Source organism: Schistocerca cancellata, chromosome 4 (genome assembly GCF_023864275.1).
Source record: "Schistocerca cancellata isolate TAMUIC-IGC-003103 chromosome 4, iqSchCanc2.1, whole genome shotgun sequence".
NCBI classification, from domain to species: Eukaryota; Metazoa; Arthropoda; class Insecta; order Orthoptera; family Acrididae; genus Schistocerca; species Schistocerca cancellata.
In genome coordinates, this window is record NC_064629.1 from 276,865,591 (window position 1) to 276,889,373 (window position 23,783).

General features: G+C 37.4%; 1 protein-coding gene across 2 annotated transcripts in view; it reads right to left on the minus strand.

Annotated features, from left to right (window-relative positions):
* LOC126183498 (WASH complex subunit 4) overlaps positions 1–23,783 on the minus strand; it is a 179,968-nt gene that overhangs the window by 23,039 nt on the left and 133,146 nt on the right. Inside the window, exons 15-18 of one of the 2 annotated variants that reach the window (XM_049925535.1) lie at positions 22,290–22,533; positions 9,785–10,002; positions 3,388–3,568; positions 1,332–1,525 (exon numbers count right to left, since the gene is read on the minus strand). In XM_049925535.1, coding sequence (XP_049781492.1) covers positions 1,332–1,525; positions 3,388–3,568; positions 9,785–10,002; positions 22,290–22,533 — 837 coding nt within the window. The remainder of the gene's footprint in view (positions 1–1,331; positions 1,526–3,387; positions 3,569–9,784; positions 10,003–22,289; positions 22,534–23,783) is intronic. The other variant, XM_049925536.1, reaches the window with a different exon arrangement.

The window sequence follows — 23,783 nt, forward strand, 5'->3', positions numbered from 1 at the left end:
GACATGAAATGGAACAAGTGCAGACAGTTTATGGTAAGGAAGTTGAATGGTAGACTTCCGTTTCTTGGGAGAATTTAGGAAAGTGAACCTCTTGTACACAGGAGATATGACCCATTCTTGAATACTGCTTAAGTGTTGGGGGATCACCCACTTGGATTAAAGGAAGACATTGAAGCAAGTCACAGGTGTGTTGCTAGTTGCCGGTACGTCTGATCAACACACGGGTATTACAGAGGTGCTTCATGAACTCAAATGGGAATCCCTGAAGGGAAGAGGACATTTTTTTCACAAAACATTATTGAGAAAATTTAGAGAACTGGCATTTTTGGCTGACTGTGAAATGATTCTTCTGCTGCCAACAAACATTTTGCATAAGGACCACCATGAAGACACGATAGAGAAATCGCAGCTTGTACGGAGATATACAGACAGTCATGGAATAGAAAAGGGAAGAACTAGTAGCACTCCTCCACCAAGCATCATATGATGGCATGTGGAGTATGTAAGCAGATGCAGATATAGTGTACATTAAAGTATTTATTAACAGCAGCTGAGGTAGTGTTTTAGATACACCTTACAGTATTAAGAGCTGTGGCAGTACAATGCAGAGCACAGATAAAACACTGCATTACACTACACTTTACATACACTATCACAGACACCTGCACTAATCAGATACAGTTGAAGGTGTAACACATTATGCAAAGGAAAGCTGCTCCAGTGTCTGAGGAAACAAAAATATTTCCCATTAGTTTTCCCCTTGAAGTGGGGGAGGGGTTTTCCAGAAGGAAAAAGGATTCTTTTACAAAGCAGTTTAGTTTAGTACTTAACTTTTCACTCTAAAATCTCTAAATTTTGGTACCCCCCTCTTTTTAGTGCCTTGACTAATGCAATGAAGAGAAGGCTTCCTTTTTACTGTTTTACATACAACTCATATTTTGTTGTTCTTTATCTGTATTCTAAATATCCTGTTATCTATATATGATTAACGTAACATAGTTTGTTTCTTGTGGAATGTAGACAACATTAAGTTGTAAATAGTAGAGAACTAGTTACAGGAAACAGAAAATCTACATCAGATAATTTGGAAACTTGCCAGATAATGTTCTGGAGTGGGATCCAAAGTATGCAAAATGTGTGTATGGAAGGGGAAAGGGAGAACATTCAGAGGAAAAACTGAGGTATGGAAAGTGAAATAGTAGTATCACATATTTTGAATGTTTCACTGAAATTGACGAATTCTGCATACAACCTACTTTGACATAACTGCACAATCCAAATTTTTAGTACAGCATACAAGAACCAAAAGATGAATTACAAATGAGACTAACCTGCTTGTATGCATCAAGTCGTTTTGCTGTCAATGTCATAGTCTGCTGTAACTTTTCATCATCTTTGGAAACCACTGAATTCTCACCTGTAAGTGCTGCTTTGTCTTTACTATATTTATCTCTCACAGACTGAAACCAATGTAAAGAATCAAACTCCGCGTGCTGATCCAGGAGTTTTAAAATGTATGCTATTCCTGTAATAAAAAGACAAAACAATATCAATTTTAGGAAGAAATTATTTCCAAATAGGCAAAAAATTAAGAAGAAAAGCAAAATTATGGTTTCTGGCCACATGTATGCAGATAACCAAATAGATGAAAGACTATTGGTACCATCAATTAACGTACTGGTCCTGTTAACAAACCTGACATTAGCAAGACATTTTACAAAAAAATAACATATGAATGTTTGTAGCTTCATCTTTACTTTTTTTCTCCATAAAACTAGCTAGAACACTGTTACAGATAAAAGCTAATAATATCAATACTGTATTTAACTTTCTGTTCCAGTATAAAATGTAGGCCACAACAAAGTCAAACAATATTTCACAGTAAACACCATTACTATATTTTTATATTAACTCATATGATTAACATTTATGAAAATACTCTAGGGAAAATGGTGTTAACTTCCACAGAAGTGTGTCATTTAGCAACCAGAAGTCTATCTCCAAACACAGGACACTGCATGCAGCAGTGATATAGTGTGAAACAGATAAAAAAAATAAATCATAGATGGACTCAAATAATCTCACAGATCCTTATACAACAATGACATGATATGAAACTGACTATACAATGACTTGCATACACAACTGTCTTAGGAAGCCATCTTGTCAACAGTAGTATAAGACAGCAGAAACTGCCATGGATTCATTAAATTACAGTATAGCCTCACATGTATGATTACTATCACATAATCCATGGTCAGCATTTTTTTGTTCATGCTAGCTAATATGATATCTTTTATGGGTAAATTTCACTTATTGAAAGTAGTGTATGCAATGGCTGGTGTACTTAGGTTGGGCTGTCTTAAGTTCTTTACTTCAATACATGAAACTGTCATGTGGAATTTGCAATATTTATGATATCACAAACATATCATCTTGATGAGAAAACATTATGCTTATATTTCTGACAATCAAAGCAACAAGATGAATAATCATAAGGATATCAAAAGTGCTGTGTTACTACATAAAAAAAAAATTATGTGAAGTAGTCACAAAGAATTTCGTTCAAACATGGAATCTTAATTGCTATTTCATTGAAGTTATAGTAGTGGAGTAGCAGTAGCAGTATCATCATCATCATCATCATCATCATCATCATCATCATCTACTACTATTACTACTACTACTACTATTATTTAGTAATTGCACCAAAAAGACTGGCAATGTAAATTCTCAATTTTATTCTTGACCTCTGGCTGAACATATACAATCATTATGGAGCCAATTAGCTACTTGTCCCAATTGTTTGGATGCTGGATAAACTATTTTGGCAGAAACACTTTTTGTTTTCATATCTCAAATATTTTCCCATGCACTTGGGTTGTCTTCACTGTATGCTCATTGATTCATTAATATTAAGTTTTGTTCAAGCATGCTGAAGTCTTGAATAAAATTTCAGACCTGAAAATACACAAGCTGCCAACATAGATGATGCAGTAGCTGTGGAACATGTTTGAGCATAAAAACAGAAACCTAAATAATTTTATCTTGCAATGGTAGATATCTTCCAGGACCACTTTTGGGTATATTTTTTTCACATCTATTGCTTCAGAACTGGCATTCTACAACCTAGTACATCACTCTCTCACAAATTAGGCAGCTTGATGTTATTGAAGTAGCTAACTCACTATGATTAATTCCATAACTGTACGATGAATCTGAAATGCTTCCAACAAGTTCTTAGAAATTATAGTACAGTGTATTTGTCAAATGTCTGCATCATTACAGAGTTCAGAAAACAATATTTCAACCTCACAGTAATTACAGGGAATGAAAGGAAACAAAATGTAGTAATTACTATAAGCTTCAGAATTTAAAAGGACATACCCATGGCAAAACCATCGTCAGTGAAGGCTGCTCCAACTTTGTTCTTCTTACTCATCTTCTCTTTAGATGTTATGGAATGTTCAATAAAGTTGATGGTTAGTGGTGGAATTATGGCGAAAAAATTCCTCAGGTGAATGTTTTTTGGATCACGAAAAGTAGGTGCAAATACATCTACCAGAAGCTAAAAAAAATTACAGAAATAAGAATATATATAGTTTATATAAAAATAAATGTAATGGAATGTGGGTAAATAGAAAACCACCCTATAAAACACACACACATTGGGTGATACAAGATTTTGAATTTTTCCATCAAAAAAAAAAAAAAAAACATTTCAAGATATCAAGCTGAGTTGTCTCCTATATTCCTAAATAATTCTTACTTCTCAACCGGAACTTTCCATACGTTTCAAGGTATCACTAATTTACTGTGTTATTGGTGTGTTATTTAACCACTATTTTGAGTCTTGCCATGCTCAGAAGATCCAGAGGCACTTGTGAACACATATCAAACATTCAGGCCACTGATAAATGCTTGTTATGTATAATCTCATGATTTTTTTTTGAGGTTGTTCTGATACTCTGGTACTCACTAATCTACATTAGTTTTATTGCCAAAAGTATGCTGCACTCAGTTTGACTCCAGTACAGATATAGTTAATTTCTGAATGATGGTACACTGTCATACTGGCTGTTGTTTGTTACATTATGCTATTCTTATGTTTTGGAATCGCCATTGCCACACCATTTTGACTGTGTAGCCATTTTCAAGTGAGTATAGTACACTACAGTAGAGCTCATTGTTATCATTCAGAAAACCTGTTTTGGCTATAGAACCCACTGCAACTAAAATACAGTTAATTCCCACAACAATCCAAATACAGGGCTATTACAAAAGATTGAAGCGATTTCATAAATTCACTGTAGCTCCATTCACTGACATATGGTCACGACACACTACAGATACGTAGAAAAACTCAAAGTTTTGTTCGGCTGAAGCCGCACATCAGTGAGACAAAATGGCGACAGGAGCCGAGAAAGCGTATGTCGTGCTTGAAATGCACTCACATCAGTCAGTTGTAACAGTGCAACGACACTTCAGGACAAAGTTCAACAAAGATCCACCAACTGCTAACTCCATTCGGCGATGGTATGCGCAGTCTAAAGCTTCTGGATGCCTCTGTAAGGGGAAATCAATGGGTCGGCCTGCAGTGAGCGAAGAAACGATTGAACGCGTGCGGGCAAGTTTCACGCATAGCTCGCGGAAGTCGACGAGTAAACCGACAGCGCCGACTTCATCTTTCAACAGGATGGTGCTCCACCGCACTTCCATCATGATGTTCGGCATTTCTTAAACAGGAGATTGGAAAACCGATGGATCGGTCGTGGTGGAGATCATGATCAGCAATTCATGTCATGGCCTCCACGCTCTCCCGACTTAACCCCATGTGATTTCTTTCTGTGGGGTTATGTGAAAGATTCAGTGTTTAAACCTCCTCTACCAAGAAACGTGCCAGAACTGTGAGCTCGCATCAACGATGCTTTCGAACTCATTGATGGGGACATGCTGTGCCGAGTGTGGGAGGAACTTGATTAGCGGCTTTATGTCTGCCGAATCACTAAAGGGGCACATATCAAACATTTGTGAATGCCTAAAAAAACTAAGAGTTTTTGTATGTGTGTGCAAAGCATTGTGAAAATATCTCAAATAATAAAGTTATTGTACAGCTGTGAAATCGCTTCAATCATTTGTAATAACCCTGTAGTTCTTTGACAGAGTCAAATCTAATTTTACATTTTAGTTAAACTCTTTGCATACATTGTTATGAATTTTTTTCTCTCTTCAAACTAATGCATATTAATATACTACAGAATTTTGTGACTGCTAAAATACTTTGGTATTAGCACAACTGATTTCAACATTCAATGATATAGGATGTCAGCTTAATTAAAGGAAAATCACCATTCATACATACAGAGAATAAACACACATCTTTGGTGAGGAGAGGACAGGGGGGAGGGGCAGTGGAGATTTTATTGAAGGAACCATCCTGACATTTGCCTGAAGCAATTTAGAAACACTGCAAAAAACTTAAATGAGGGTGGCCTGACAGAACATGAACCACCATCCTGGAGAACCTGACGGGTGATGTGTAGAAGCAAGGGACAGTGTTACCACATGATGCAACAGTCAACAGTGTCTTTCTGCAGTGTGTGTCTGTTGCACATGCTTTGAGATGCACATAGAACATTTAGCATCAATTTTTTGTGTTTTTTAGGTATGGAACAAGTGTTTAGCCACTGTAGTGTACATTGGGGGTGGCATAAGGAAATCACAAATATTGCATTAACAAGTGACTGACAGTTTTTGAAGCATACAAATTTTCCTGGACCGAGTCAGAAGCAGAAACACTAGCCAAACATGGCCCTTACCCCAACATTGCAATTTCCTAGGACCAGCAATGGCTAGAGTGTGTGGTGTGGGACAAAGACAGGGCACGTATCTGCCATTAGAAGGTATACCAGGTCTCTCTCTCTGCACAGAAAACATCAAGTGACCACCTTCTTACTTGCACACCACTATCACAAATGCACTAAGTCATTCATTTACAGCCATGTACAATTTACTTGTGTTTATACTGACTGTGAACAAGTTAGCTCAATAACGTGCAAATTAATCTTACACTGACCATTTCGTCTCTCAACACTTTTCACTGAAATGAAATGACTTTGAAGATCAATAGGCAATGCTACATCATATATTTAATAGTTTTATATGTGGCAATTTAGAATCACTACTCAACCTATTTGGTAATCAGTTGGAAGATGTATCCTCTTCCTGTGATGGAAACGTAAATCAGCAGTTTGATTCTACACCAGAGGTGCATTTCAATGAAGTCAAAGAGGTAACACACATCAACTCTTTCTGAATGAACATTTGTAACTACAAGCAGTACCTGCAGCTTCATACATTTTGTAGTAAGAGATTCATAAATATTTATTTTGTGCAACAGCTTATACACTACTGGCCATTAAAATTTCTACACCACGAAGATGACGTGCTACAGATGCGAAGTTTAACCGACAGGAAGAAGATGCTATGATATGCAAATGATTAGCTTTTCGGAGCATTCGCACAAGGTTGGCGCTGGTGGCGACACCTCCAACGTGCTGACATCAGGAAAGTTTCCAACCGATTTTTCATACACAAACAGCAGTTGACTGGCATTGCCTGGGGAAACGTTGTTGTGATGCCTCCTGTAAGGAGGAGAAATGCGTACCATCATGTTTCCAACTTTGATAAAGGTCGGATTTTAGCCTATCGCGATTGCAGTTTATTGTATCGCGACATTGCTGCTCGCGTTGGTCGAGATCCAATGACTATTAGCAGAATATGGAATCGGTGGATTCAGGAGGGTAATACGGAACGCCGTGCTGGATCCCAACGGCCTCGTATCACTAGCAGTCGAGATGACAGGCATCTTACCCGCATGGCTGTAATGGATCGTGCAGCCACATCTCGATCCCTGAGTCAACAGATGGGGACGTTTGCAAGACAACAACCATCTGCACCAACAGTTCAACGATGTTTGCTGCAAAACGGAATATCAGCTCGGAGACCATGGCTGCTGTTACCCTTGACGCTGCATCACAGACAGGAGCGCCTGCGATGGCGTACTCAACAAAGAACCTGGGTGCACAAATGGCAAAACGCCATTTTTCCGGATGAATCCAGATTCTGTTTACAGCATCACGATGGTCACATCTGTGTTTGGTGACATCGTGGTGAACGCACATTGGAAGCGTGTATTCGTCATCACCATACTGGCGTATGACCCGGCATGATGGTATGGAGTGCCATTGGTTACATGTCTCTGTCACCTCTTGTTCGCACTGACGGCACTTTGAACAGTGGACATTACATTTTAGATGTGTTACGACCCGTGGCTCTACCCTTCATTCGATCCCTGCGAAACCCTACATTTCAGCAGGATAATGCACAACCGCATGTTGCAGGTCATGTACAGGTCTTTCTGGCTTCAGAAAATGTTCAACTGCTGCCCTGGCCAGCACATTCTCCAGATCTCTCACCAATTGAAAACATCTGGTCAATGGTGGCCGAGCAACTGGCTCATCACAATACGCCAGTCACTATTCTTGATGAACTGTGGTACAATGTTGAAGGTGCATGGGCAGCTGTACCTGTGCCATCCAAGCTCTGTTTGACTCAATGCCCAGGCATATCAAGGCCGTTATTACGGCCAGAGGTGGTTGTTCTGGGTACTGATTTCTCAGGATCTATGCACCCAAATTGCGTGAAAATGTAGTCACATGTCAGTTCTAGTATAATATATTTGTCCAATGAACACCCTTTTATCATCTCCATTTCTTCTTGGTGTAGCAATTTTAATGACCAGTAGTGTACTTGTGTGATATCTGCTATGTCCACTGCTGTAATTTGATTTTTTTAAACAGCATTTTTCATTCTTGTGAATGTACTACTTTTCAGTGTGGATGTATGTAGCATAGTATCCTGTGAAGTGCTGCTGTACTTTGTCCATTTTCTGCCAACATATACAACCTAACATCAGAAAACATAGAACTGTCAATTATGATAACAGGAAATAACAATAAAAATATGGTAACAAGCTATATTATAGGTACATGAAGAGCAAGAAAAGGTACAGATGGTTAAGCAAGTGTGAAGATAACATGAAGCTTAAAACAACTGCAAGACATTTAGTCTCATCTTTATCTGTGATAATGAGGGAAGCTGAAGAAATGAATTAAAATTTGTGTGACGTCTGGGACTCGAATCCGGGTCTTCTTGCAGAAATGCTGACCATTACACCACCGCATAAATGTTGACCATAGCGCTGCAGTGGTGTTTCATTTCTTCAGCTTCCATCATTATCGTATATTATTAAAGCAACAAGTGAAAAGGATAAACTTCAAATTCAGTGATGCTTCTACACTGCACACCTGCTTTAATTCACTTTCAGCTGATTACTAAACAAGTGACTAAGGACTACACCAAACATACACAAATGAACAATTTTAATAAACATTGGCCAAACAGGCCAGAGCTTTACTATATGATACAAAGAACATACATCAGGTACTGCATGTGCAAAATCAGTCTTCGGCCATCACATAACTTTTAATAAGCATGCCAAAGGGACGGTACAACAGAATTTGCAAGTCCTTCATTACGCTAATAAAGGCTTATTATTAAATATTTTGGAGCAGATCGAGATATATGCCCATTATAGAGATGAACCATCAGTGCTTCTCAATGAACAGTTGGATTTTCGTGAAAAACATTTTTATGATCTCTCTGACAAAATTCTATGAATACGTATGTACTCTTTTGTTCAGAAAATCACAGGACCCAGTTGTATCCATGGCAGGAATGTACCTTATCACACGATCTTAAACTTTCAATTAGAAATATTACGAAATATGACTCCATTTTTAATAAATCAGTTTTATGACATTTTAAAAAGTGTATGTAACATTATAGCACTCTGCAGCTGATCATTTCATTATTACATATATCACCAGTGACAAATAAATTTAATATAAGACAGACAGACCGAATCAAGCATAGATGTATACTTGCAGTCGAGTCACAACTCACATATCGATATGATGCCGCAATGCCAAAGTCCTTCACAACATCGTTGACTGTGAAACCGTTGTGGTAGTACCACCTTAGCCCATAGATAGAGGGCACACTGAGTATACATCATCTGTACAGTTATTTTAAAGCTTTTAATTTATATTTTATACAGTATTTTAGTTGTTCCATGGTTGTAAAGAAATATTTTATACATAACTATTTTTATGTTATTATTCTACCTTTTTTTTGACGATTATGTGAACCCGTTTTACACTGATTGGTTGATATGAGGTAGGGGGAGAAGAGGTAGGCGGAGCATCTTCATATTTAAGCGTATGCCCGTCACTGGCTGGCACCAGTTGACATCACAGCAGCTGAGAAGAGTGCTCCACCTACCATCTTCGAAGGATGCCATGGGTATAACAAGTCTTATAGTATTTTATCCTTATAAGTATTTTGTCATATTTTATTGTCAATCTACTAAGGTTTCTATTACTTTCTAAATTAAATTACAGGTCTGATGATGGTCATGTGATATGACCGAAACCAGTCACCTATGTTCTTGCTTGTAGCATACGTGGAGCGATCAAGACTGAATTTTAAAAAGAAAAATACACAAATGGTTGCATGACTGACCAACAATTTCAGCAATCTTAACCTACGGCAGTATAACAAAGACAGGCAAAAAAATTTCAGATATTTAAAATTACTTTATCTTCAAATTTAGTTACATTGTATCAGAATAATTTGTCACTTGAGAAGATCAAGTTCTAACCTTGAAGTATTCTGTTCCTTCAGCAAAGTTTCTTGTTAAATTACTAATAACTTGATCAAGTCTCTTAGCAGCTTCACAGCACTCACGAGACAAACCTTCTTCTTCACAGAGATCTTCAAAGTTCACAACATCATCCAGATCAGGTATAAAGCTTGTAGCATTTGAGCAGCAATGAAGTCCACCCGATCTTATCATCTGCACATAACCCATAGCATTTCCTGGAGAGCAAATAGATTTTTAAATATCTAATGTAATTAAAAAATGTCTCTCTACACAAATACAGGAGAGAGATATGCATGAAATATCTCTCTCTCTCTCTCTCTCTCTCTCTCTCTCACACACACACACACACACACACACAGTGCCTGAGAAGCATTCCATGCATAATTAATTCCACTTTCCACCAGGATCACTTCAAACTATATGTTTTCCTCAGGGTTTTCCAGTCATTGCCAATCTTTCCATATTATTTCTGCTTTTCTTTTGCTTACAACATTTTATTTAAATCACTGCTTACACTGTATACAAACACATGTAAAGAACTGAGTCCTTTCACTACTGTGAACATTAACATATGGAACTACTTGTAACCATAAACTGTGAACTATTTCTTGTGACAGTTTATTTTCCTTTTTTAAAATTTCCAAGTATATTCAGTATTTCCCTTATGTTGTTACAGCCCTCTGTATAAAACATGCTGGGTAGCATACATGTTTTGTTTCTTATAAACACTACAAACATTTATTTACATGAAGAGAATATCCCTTTGAAGAGCTTCTAGGCTCAAAATGGGAAGGTTTGCCATTCTGCTCCATTTAATACTTGTTCAGTACTTGCACTACTATCTTGGATACTGAAAAAGTAACAACAAATGCACATTTCCTCACTAAAGTAATTGTGGAAAAAGAAACTGATAACAAGGGAAAAAAACTAACATATGCGAGATGTCCTGTAACAGGGTCAGTGTAAAAGGGGCTCATGCAGAAACAAAGAGCCACACATTTTATATACAGATATCACAAGGTATCAAGATTACAGAAGAATTATACAAAATATTGCATTTTAGAAAGCAGCTCACAGTACCTAGCAAAGAGAATTGTGCAATTGATGATGTGATTATTATTAACTCTATGATTATCATATGCCGTTATCCTCCACATTCGAAATATGGTTAGTCATGACTTAATTATATGTGCTTTATGAGCCAGAGGGCACAGGACTCTTCTTGCTGAGACAGTTACAGACACAAGTAGATTGTGAGAAGATCTGTTATTTGTTGTTATCAGATCAGAAGTAGTGTAGAAGAGGAGACAGTGGGGCTGCAATCAGCTAGTGTTTACTTTAGTGTTCACACACTTATGTTCTCAAATGCTCAACACAGTGAAGCTTACTGACAATGGCTGCATAATGGTTAAGCTTATGGACTCATATTTGAGAGAAACGAAATTCAAAAACCAATATGGGCAATCAAATTTAGATTTTTCTACTTCTGAAAATACCTTTTCAAATTTGTATTTGTGCAATATCTCCAATGATATCACTAAGACAACATTAAACTTGTACCTTCCTTTCCTTATGTACTTCAAAGTTAGTGTTCTAATTTCCAGCAATCATCTGCTGACTGAGCAGCTTGTCCTGGATTGTCACTTCCACTTTCATCCTCTATTGAACACTACATTCAATGTGCCATTGGCTCTGTGACCAAATAAAGCACTCGTGAACCATCAAGAAGCAAACCTGGCTTCTTACATATCACAGTGACGTCAACACAGTCAGCTGCCCTGTTAGAAATAGGGATGGAGGACTTCACTTTGTCTACAGCTTCATCTTGGTGGCTGAAGATAGCCTTTTCCATAGTTGCATAGTCACCTAAGCTGCTGACTAACCACTTAGAGAGGAAAAGCTGGAGAAATACCAACACCATCAACATGTTTTTCACCAAGTAAAAAAATAATTATGTATCCGCAAGACACTAATTTTGCTATTCTTGGTTTTCTTGTCAAAGGGTGCTTGGACATTTGGACATAGTACATACAGGCTGTCCCAGGAGGTAGGGTCAATATTCAGCGATATGACAGGAATAATCATTTGAAACAAAAAAGGTCGAGTAAACACTGGCTCTAAAACGTATACCTCAAGAGCTACAAGCACTATAATATTGTGACACTAACCTCTTCTTCTGCAAGCTCTTCACTTTCTACATTTTGTGAAGGGTGTAGTATAGAGGGGGAGGAAAAAAGTGTAATAAACATGGGCTCTAAAATGCTTACCGTCAGGACAACGTGCACATGTTCAGTGGAAGAGGTGTTTCACAGTAGCAAAGATAAACAACTGCTCACAGCATTTGCATTTTTGAGCCCAAATTTATTTGACATTTTTGCTTCAAATGATCATTTCTGTCATATACCTGAATACTGACCATTCCTTCTGAGACACCCTGTGTACAGAAAACACACACACACACACACACACACACACACACACACAGATCCATACCTATATACCTCAAAAGGGACACAAAATATGATGCAGCTACTATTATTATAATGAAAACGAAGGAGCTTATTCTACAAGTGATCAAACCTAAAATGCAGAATCATATGAAACCTCCCATAAAAGTGGTCAAAAACATACATCATAGAAATAGTCACACATTTTACAATGGGTGGAATTTGAAATAACATCTGATTATCCTACTGCCTACATTGCTTTTCAATCTTGATCTATAATGTTTTTACAACAACTGCTGCTATTCTCGTAAAGAGGTCCTGGGCGATGTACTTAATAATAAATTTAAAGCTGGAATCTACATGGTTAATGGAGGCTGGTTGTAAATATATTTCTTTCTTTCTTTCTTTCATTTTTTTTACAAAAGTTGTAAGTAAAATTTAGGATGTAACTCCATTTTTATGTATTTTCTTTTTTTCTTGTTGAACACATCTGCATAACTAAATGAATGTTATCAATCTTCCCCTGATATAAAGGACTCGAAAGCAGTCACATGTAAGCATGCACAGTATGTTCAAACATTATTGATTACATAACTTTACTCTTATTGTAAATTAGTGGAATGAAGATGGTAAAAAAAAGAAAAAAATTATCAAGACAGAGCTAACTGTGTGACAGTGATGGTTTTGGCTACGTCTTTTCAACAATACATTTTCAATACTGCCTTTAATTCAGCCTTCTCCTCTCAATGCTGTTAAGATTCATAAAGAACGACATGTAGTTTGGATTCTACCTTAAACTGTTGGTCCCCTTTCCCTGGTAGGTTAGGAAAATGCAAGTTTTCTAAGTGGCGATAATTAAAAGACTTGAATTAGGCCGATGAGTCACATGCAGTAATAATAATAATAATAATAATAATAATAATAATAATAATAATAACAATAACAATAATAATAATAATAATAATAACAATAACATTAACAATAATCATTATTATTATTATTTAGTATTTAACTATTGAAATTTCCTCTAGCTTGTCTTCTGCTTTAAAACACAAGGGGAACTATTACAGAAATAAAAGAAACGGAGTAGAATTTGGAGCTTTGGAATCATGTTGAGAAATTCCTAAGACTGGGACACATTGCACCAGGTATAAGCCGGAGATCCCAAAAAATATTTGCTGATTTACTGAGCTACAATGGAAGTCAATAAAAAGTTGGAAGCTGGAGAATTTTTTTTTTTTTTTTGGGGGGGGGGGGGGGGGGGGAAGAAGTAAATACTGTGACTGGGAATGCCAAACAATTGTGATCTCCACTGCTTAACCAAAGATCTATGCTGTTCTGTTATTCACCAACTTACAGAATAAAAGTATCAAAACCAAATCAAAGAAACTGCAACAGGTTATCTAGGGAAGGATGGAAAATACAAGAAAATGAAAACATACCCACAAATGTTCACATGAAAAAATTAACACCATACGCATAACAAATGGAAAATTTATACTAGTAATAAAACTGTAAAACCATCACGTCTGTCTGAACACGCTAATCTCAAAACCAGCTGCTGAATTTTCAAGGTGTCTTCAAATGTAACTTGAGTACAGCTTGGGGAAATGTATAGGCATTATTTTATCAAAATTCAAACACACAAAATAAAGACAGATTGCACAATTTAATGTTTTCTCTAAAATAGTGTGCTCAGCTTAGTAGCTTGGATGTTAAATACTTACATCGTAGTACTTTAAAGAAACAATAAATGTGGCGCTGTTAGTAGTTTCGTAGTACACTAAAGAACCAACAGACAGTAAAAATGGCTCTGAGCACTATGGGACTTAACATCTAAGGTCATCAGTCCCCTAGAACTTACAACTACTTAAACCTAACTAGCCTAAGGACATCACAAACATCCATGCCTGAGGCAGGATTCGAACCTGTGACTGTAGCGGTCGCGCGGTTCCAGACTGAAGAGCCAAGACCGCTCGGCCACACTGGCCGGCCACAGACAGCACTGCTAGGTTTTTTTAACTCTGTGATAGATGTAGTTTTGGAAGTTTATATTAGATACTGAATTATGCACCGCAGTCTTATCCTTATGAATACAATACCACTGAATTTACTTGGCTGGGATATATGGATTTACTGAGTATGCTTCATGTATTAAAAACTTAATGACATTGCTTTGCCTCTTCTGATAGATCTTATTTATATTTTTGCTAGGAAAAACGAATTTATCAAGTTGGTTTTTTGATTCTGGTGCATACTAATTACATTTTGATTTAGTTTTGTTTATGAATAAAAATACCTGGAAAATGGTCAGGTCTTTCTGAATATACCAAAATGGCTAAAAGACTGAGGAGTATGCGTTCTCCAGAATCCAATGAAGATTGTAAACTGAGACTTGCTATGGCTCGATAACATGAAGTCTTAATTTGCTCATTGGAAATTCCTTCCAAAAGTGAGGCACACCATAACTCAGATTGAGAGAGTCATGCCTTATCTCACTCCTCACTACATATCATAAACAAGTTGTTCGACAATTGAAACTTAATGCTTCACGTGCAAAGTGGGATGGTTATATAGTACGTTACATATAGACTGGCGTCCAAAATTAAAACATCAAACGGAAATTTTGCAGGGTTATGTTTATTTTGCCACAAAACAGTATAAGCAGGTGATAGTAAAGTAGAAACAATGTAAAGAATACAGAATGTAATCAACTGCAACATGCATAAAGGTAGACAACAATGTTCTTCGTTTTTTTCAACTTAATGGATTTGCACACACATTCTGACAACTGGTTAATGTGCTCAGTATAGGGTGTTACCACCTCTGGCACCAATACAGGCCTCACAATGATGGGACATGCTGCAATTGGTGTCATCAATCTTATGTTGAGGCAATAACATCCATTCTTCCTGCAGAGCTGCTTGCAAGTCTTGGAGAGTGGCTGGTGGATGCTGACATGATGCAACCCATCTCCCTAATGCATCCCACACATGCTATATGGAATTCATATTGGGAGAACAACCAGGCCACTCAATGTGTGCAATATCTTCCGTTTTCAAAAAAACATCCAACACCCGCACTCTATGAGGTCGAGCAGTATCTTCAATCAATAACAAGTCTGAGCCCACAGCACCTCACAACAACCTGCATGACATCCCAAGATTCCCTCATGGTACCTGACAGCAATTAAATCTTGCTTATTCACTCATACAATTTCATAAAGAGGTGTTCGAGTGGTCGACATAATCCCTGCCCACACCATTTGGGATCCACCTCTATATCGGTCTCTTTCCACGATGTTTGGGTCCCAAAATCATGTTCCATGTGCCCTCCAGATGCGAATCCATTGAGAATCACTCTCAAGACCAAATTGGGATTCCACTGTGAAAAGAACATTGTCCCACCATTCGACTGTCCAGGTGGCATGTTGACGGCTCCACCCTAGACGTTTCCTTCTGTGAAGACATGTCAGACGTAAACAGAAAGCAGGTCTCCAACAATAAAGGCCACTCTGCTGAAGCCTTCTGTACACAGTTTGCCTTGACACAAAATATTCAGGGAATGCTGTGAGACCAGATGCCAGTCACAGTGCAGTACTAAGGCGGCACCACCGTGCCCTTACAGCCCAGTTCACTCTTTCTGATGTCACATGTGGTTGACCCTGTCCTGGTCTCCGTAATACAGTTTGTGTCTGTATAAACTGTCGCCTCATTTGAGAAACAACATAATGATTCACATTAAGTCATTGGGCCACAACAGTTTGTGACTCTCCTGCTTCCATTCTTCCTATGGCCCTCCACAGCACAGTGTCTTCTCTGTGCTATACTGCACAGTCTGTGACTGTGTACACAGCAATTGTGGGTGCCCTGACGTCATTGCTGATGGGGTTGCCAACTGACTGGAATGCCATCATCTGTGCAGAACACAATCTTAACAACATGTGTTGATGGTCTGTATTACTATATTGTGAATTAGACAAGCGATGGGGAAATAACAGTTTGTTGCTTTAATTTTGGACACCAGTGTATGTTAAAAGAGTGTATGTGGGTAAAGCTATGGGCAAGAAGCTGCTCCTAAACTTTAGGAACTGATTTCAGTCCAACATTGTACACGTTATTATACAGAAAGGTAAGAACCAGCAACTTACTATTGGGATGGGGGTGATAATGCGGAGGGGAAAAAGGCAGAGCAAGTGAAAAAAATCATGACGACATTCTGCCCGAAGGTACCCCAGTTTGAGCTTGTGCTCGCTCTCTAGCTCTCTACTGATGTCATCAACCACAGAATATTAAACTACGATCTTCCAGTATCTTTTGATTTGTTTACAATCCTAGCCCCACACCCCCTCAAAACCACAGGTAACATAGCTTCATAAACAAACGTGCGTGTGTGTGTGTGTGTGTGTGTGTGTGTGTGTGTGTGTGTGTGTTTGTTTATTATTGTAGCAGTGGCGGCTCATGGCAGAACTGAAGCTGTGAAGACCATTCATGAGTCACGTTTGGATAGTCTGCCAGTAAGAGCATTGCCCAAAAAAGGTTAGGGCCCAACATCAAATACTGGTATGGCACTTAGTTTTATCCGTCAGAAAATTTCACAAAACTGCAAACTGCTGCAGAGTGAAAGATTCATACTGTTAGGTTTATCTCCTGCAGACAATAAGTGTTTTCTTTCATATGCACATTACACTAAAGGGTGACCAAAATATAAGACGACCAAAAAGTGTTTAAAGTTTTTCCATGACAATGTAATATAAATAGCACAAAATATAATTAGAAAAGCATCCCAAACGAGTTTAAAAATCAGAAAACGTTGCTCAAGTGAAAGAAAGCTTGCAGCAGAACCTGAAAAAATGACAGCACTTTTTAGTTATGTAGGTGGGAATTAAGATTTTTTGTGCTAGAACATTATAAAAAAGGAGCTGCAGTTGCTGTTGTGCAAGAGTTGAAGCTTCCAAATAAACCTGTGTGTGCTCCATTCGGCCAGTGGTTTTTGAAAGAAGTGGTGTTGGACATTTGTATCTTTACTGTTTCATTTCTTAGGATGTGTCCTGGCTCAGCTGGTCTGGGTATGTGAGCTCTCAAAAGAAGGGCAATTATCATATTTACACGTGTATAAAATGACCCTGATTATAAGACCACATCCTTTTTTCAAGAAGCTTGAGAAAAATTTATTTTCAAAATATTCTGACTAATCAAAATTACAAACTGTTTTACTGACAAAGTATTCAGCCTAAAAAGTTATAACGTTAACTTATTCTAAAATTATGCCATTTACTGGTTGTCTACATTTTGATAAAACAAGGAGACACAAATTAAATGGAAAGAAATCATTTACATTAATTTGCAGACTGCTTTCTTTTCTACACTTTGGCTTACTAACCCTGTCATCTGTGGTGCCACTACTTTTAATAATAATAATAATAATAATAATAATAATAATAATAATAATAATCCTAATGGCACAGCTGAGAAATTTATACCTTCATTGTCACAAATATTTGGCTGTTTCTTACAAAATGCTGCAATTTCTGAGGTCATGGTTACTGTGGGACCTAACACAGCTGTTTCTATCTACGTACATATTCGACTTCACTTCTATACTGACCTGAAAAAGTTTCAATGTCTCTTCCAAACATATCATCTACCCACTGCTCTCTCATTGGCTGTATAGAACCAGAAGCTGAGACACCCCGGTTCATTCCCATCATGTCTCACGGTCACCGTCGACAACACTGTACCATGAAACACATAAGTACGTCACTTGCCCCTATTTACATTTTTACTGTCTCCTGCAGAAATGACTACTACTGTTGAGTATTTGTCCAATTTTAATGTCAATTCAATTCTAACTACAAATGGATGATGTTCCTAAAAAGCCCGAGTAAACATGGTTGGCAACAAGAGGTAATTTTCTGCCTGCTCATGGCTCCCCTCCTCACAACTCTCTAGTTCTCAGCCAAACTGATATCAGTGTTCCCCTTCAAAACTTTCCATAGTGCTGTGCTTGAGCAACTGTGAAAAACAGACTTTAATATCTTCTAGGATGCAAGTCATATGTAACAACAGCAACTAATACAGAAATAAAAGAGAGCAATCAGGATTCAGTCCAATTCTCTTACTTTCACTCGGCCCAGGATCTACTGACATCTATTGGTACTATCTTCAACTTGGCTCTTGCACTGTAATTTATTCTCACAACAATTACAGTCAGTTCAATATGAATGATTTCATTTGTCAGACATTTCATTCTGGATTAATTTTCCTTCCTGTTTCACCTGAATGTAACCATCTTGCTGCAAAGCTGGTAACACTTTTACCAAGTATTCTCATATGTGAGCAGCAACTGAATTTCTGATTTGCAATCTAATTAGTAAATCACTGCAATCTCTCACAATCAAATAAAATATTGCTATGGCTTCAGAATCAAGTAAAGTTTTCTGAAGGACAACATTTCTGCTTTTGAATGTTCTCCTTATTTAAAAAGCAGAGTTAATCAAAATATCCACGGGTGTACTACCGGTCTACAGTGTCCAACGGCCACAATATTTCGGCAATCATACATTTTGCCATCATCAGGTGAACTGACGGACTGAGCTCCTGTGAACGTGCCAGCACGGAGATCCGTATGCTATGGCTGCTCAGAGGGAACTGGGTTCGGTCGCGGCGGCGGCGAATTTAAATACCCTCCGCCCGTGGCACGCTCCCTCCACTGTCCGCACCACGGTCGCGCGGTGGAACAGATTGCAACAGCGTCTGAGATGACGTCGGTGTGATGGCTCTGTCCGCCATGGTCGTCACAACTATACGTTTGCTAGATTTACTCTTGATTAACCCAATACGCCGGGACAGAATCACAGCAGAATTAATGTTTGTACATGGTATCCATACATGTATGAGAACTTTTATTGCAAACCTGTTCAAATACAACAGTTTGTAAGATGCTAGAATGTAGAGCTATTTCCTCCTGTGTTTCACAATACTGTCACAAATTTTAAGTAGAGCAACAGATTGTTGTGGTGGCTAGTTCATAGTTTCTCACATATCCCTAGCACTAGTGCTGCGCAAGTCAAATTTCATGTGACTGCTCGAGCAATGTCGATACTGTGTCGTGCGCTTTGGTGTATCAGGAGATGTTGAACCTGTTCAAAAGTGAGTATAGCTTCCCCAGTGCTGCTTTTCCGAATTCTTCAAAATAAGTCTGCACATGACCTCAATATCCAGAGCTTCATCTGCAAGTGAAAGACTATCCCCATATACTCTATTTAACAATGTAAAAATGTTAACCTCAGCAGCAATAGTTTAATCTCTGAATGTAAGAAATAACCCGGTGTTTTTTGAATGACTAATTTGGAAAGAAACCTCAGCTCATAATCAAATAAATACAGTATAACGGTCATATGAACTCTAAGAACAAGCACTATTACACACCATAAAATCCTCCTCACTATGTTGAGCTGTTGGTGCTTGGTTTTAAGACTGATGTTTGGTGCACTATATCTGTCATTTATATTTGGGACATGCTATATTCTAAGTCCAATATATAACAGACTTATTTTGACTGAACTCTTTGGTTTGACTGGGTGTGAGGCCACTATTGTTAGCTTTCTACTTACTACTAACACAATATGGGGAGAGTGGATACAAAACATTTAAAACAACAGGGAACAGTAAGAATATTACTGGTTGCCGTTTCCTAGGACTTTATAAAAGGACAAAGTCACTCTCACGATTAAGAAATGACCTACATCAATAAATAAAAAAGTGCATTGAGTGATTGACACATACTTGGCACACTTATGTGTCTAAATTTTCACGTTTCTTTAACAAAATTTGATATAAAAACCTGATGATTAGGTCAGAGCAGGGTAGGGATTGCCAAACTGAGCAAACTCTTCCTGATATCCATAGGTCAGAAATACACCAATGTGGAGATGCAGACATAAAATGACAGTTAATCACCAATGAGCACATGGAAGTTTGGCTGGTAAATTAACACATTTGGGTGTGTCTAGTAGTGTGGTTTTGTCCGATAAAGCTGATGCTGTGTTATGTTTTGGTTTTTGTGCTCTATTGCATTTGTTGTCTTATACTGTAGCACACTGGAGTCACGATGATCAGGTACACAAACAATGAGGAAGTCTAAATTCACACTGCTTACAGGGCAGTGAAATGCAACACTGTGGGTACGAGAAAACAATATGTTGAACATTTTGCAAACAGTAGGCCATCAGCAGTCAACACCTTTGGGGATTGTCACTTGAAAAAAACAGGCATGTTTGCAGCGAAACAGGCATGTACAGGATGGCTAAGAACAGTGAGGACTCTGGAATATGTTGAAGAGGCACTTCAGCATTTAAATACAACGCCTTCAATCACCATCTTAGCAACAACTTGTGAACAACATGTCACCTATCAGTTTACTTGGAATGTTACAAAGGAAAATGATTTCACAATTAATAAAATATTCCTGGCTATTATGCTGTGGTTGAATGGATTTCACTTTAAAACCTGATGATTCACACCCCACAAAATTTTGCTGTAGTCAGTAGCAAGCCAGGGTGTGAATCCCTTGAAAATGTCCTCCACAGATGGGGACGAAACATTGGGTTTTAAAGTGAAATCCATTAGACCACAGCATACTAGCCCAGAATATTTTATTAACTGTGACAATTCGGGCCGTGAAAGTTTACATTTTACAACAAGGAAAATATTTACATTCTTACCATGGACAAATGATTCAAGCTTTGAAAATACAAGATTATTGAAGGTGAACAAGTTTCTGTGCCTGGGTGTTAAGGCAGCATCAGCATCTAAATAACAAGAATTTTCTCTACTTCGTTCTGTTCACGGATGATGGAATTTTTACTAGAGAAGCAGTACTTAATGACCACAACTGTCACTGGAGGGTACTTGAAAATCGCCATTAAAATTGAAAACAATGTCACTAAAAGAGTTTTGTTGAATGTCTGGTCAGGAATTATCTGCGACATCTTGAATAGAGCTTTTATTCTATATCCTTGATAAAATGGACACAATTATTAACAATATTTAGAAGTGGAATCGCTCATATTTATCAAAAGAATTCCTCTCCATGTACATCAAAGGCTGTTCAAACAGAATGGTGATATCCTCTATTCCATTCTGGTGGGCAAGTGATGTTTGAATAAAGTGTTTGGGTGTAGGTTGATTCGATGCAGTGGTCTTCGACAATGGTCTCCCTGACAGTCTTATTCAACACCACTGTACTTTTTGTATGGGGTTTTATGAAAGACCCCGTCTATTAAATGCTGGTCACAAGAATTTTTGAGGACTCGACAATAATTTGTAGCATGTGTGGGATTTCAAACGTTTGTTTTAAGCATCTGATTTGAGAAAAAAGAGAGTTAAAAAGTTATTACAGTTTTCTTTTTCACACTGTCTTAGTTCCAACATACTGATCTACTGTACTTGTTAAAATAAACTTTCATTTACGATCTCTGTACATCACCAAAAATTAAAACAAATCACTTTTCAATTTTTCTATTAACACCACCGCACCTTATAGCACCACATGCCAAATATCTTACTGCAGCGCAGTTTCTGCCTTACAGCTTACTATCTTAACTAATTTATGGCCTTACAGTACTTTTAATGTAGATTATGCAATAGTGAAGCTCTACCCAGTAAACACTACAGAAAATTCACATCAAATGTAACAACCATGGATGAGAATTTAAAGTTTGTCTAGCTTTAATTATTGAGCTGAAGCCATTATCTTTGGCTAATTTCATTAGTAAGTAACTTTGCTCTTTAGCATAATAGGTAATAGTTGGAGCAAATAAATTTGAATGTACATAATGTAGTGGACTTGTTGCTGATAGTCATTTTATGACTGCAGCTCCGATTTCCAATCTATTGTTATCTGGAAAATTTTGCTTGATTTGGCGATCCCCTACCTGCTATGATAGGTTTTGTCCTCCACTTTATATAAATGTTCAATATGAGATTGGTGCAAATACAAAGCATGCAATATTTAATATTTTCCTAATTAAATGAAAAAAAAAACATACTTACCAATATGGCTAATAAGTGTACGGAACTTGTCTAAATAACTCTGTCCATCAGCTGTCAGTCCCAGTTTCCGAATTCCCCTATTGAATTTTTCTGCTCTGTCAAATGGGTACTTTGATTCCAGCTGGTTCTTGTTTTCACGAAAATATCGTATGTCTTTTATGAGGCGTGACTTTATGTGTTCATCATACATGAACTGGGAAAAAATAAAAAACTTTTTCCGAAGAAACTGATAGGTGAAGTTAACCTGTAATTAGACATTTACCATTACTGAAACAAGATTTGACAGTCTATCATTAATGAATAAATATTCTAAAATATTGTATAACCGCGCTTTTATGTTCCCGGAATTAACATTTTTCCACCATTTATGACAAATTTCCTATGTTCACATTGATAATTCCATGCCAATTTTATGTTACAATAACTATAATTTTCCAATTACTTACTCTTTCTGAAACAATGTTCATGGAGAAAAAGCTGACATAACTGACATATCCTGATGCGGACCTGGCACTGGTCTTTCAGCAGTATTTACAAATGTTATGCAGTTAAGTTTTTTGAAACCAGGACAGACTACTCAAAAGGTCTGAATCAGTAAAAGTGAGTATAATATGTGCTCTATTTCTGCTGCTGACCTCTACTTGGCATGGTGGCTGATGTGAGTAACTAGGTTCATTCGAATAATGACCTGTCACAACATTTTTTCAGTCTCTACTGCGCATGCGCAACCTCATGATTGTTGCTGTCTTAATGATAGCTTGAAAACACATTTTGCATGTTTTGTTGTTTGGCCACTTGTAGCTCCAGTTGCCACCTTTGTGTTGTTCAAATGTTTCTGGTTTAAATAATGAAATGCTGCACCAGTTAAGTATTTTTTTTTTTTTTTTTTTTTTCATGCTTAGCGAAATACATTTCAAGAATTTATTCTCACTGACAAGTGCAAATATTATTTATGTATTGTGATGTTTGACACACGTAATACGTATGTAATATGCTGGGTACTCCCACTCTGCCCTGATACCTATTTCACAACTGACCATATACTTTTAAATTGTCCTGAGAACTTTTTATTCTCTTGATGTAAAGCACTGTTTTAGCCTATCTGATGACATTCAACACTTTTTAGTATTGCCTGTAATTAGGCTCGGATTGTCCTTCATATTATGACACAGCTACTGTTTCCTCATACATGACATTCTATTGCCATTAATTCCACAAATTGGTTGCTTATTAGTATTGTGTATCTGCCTGCAATGTTTGACAGAAAATAATTAGCACAGAAAGTGATAAAAAGGTTTGAAGAAATGCACTGTATTTGTTGTTCAAGTTGTCTGTACTGTAGCCTTCTTGTCAAGTACATCCTTCAAGGTTGCCTTTAAATGTCTGTTTTGCAAGTGGAATTATACTCTGAATTCTTTGTTCACTACTTTAGGTTATAACTCTGCCTCAATTCCTTTTAGTATTACAATCAGCGCATCATGATTTTACATGTCA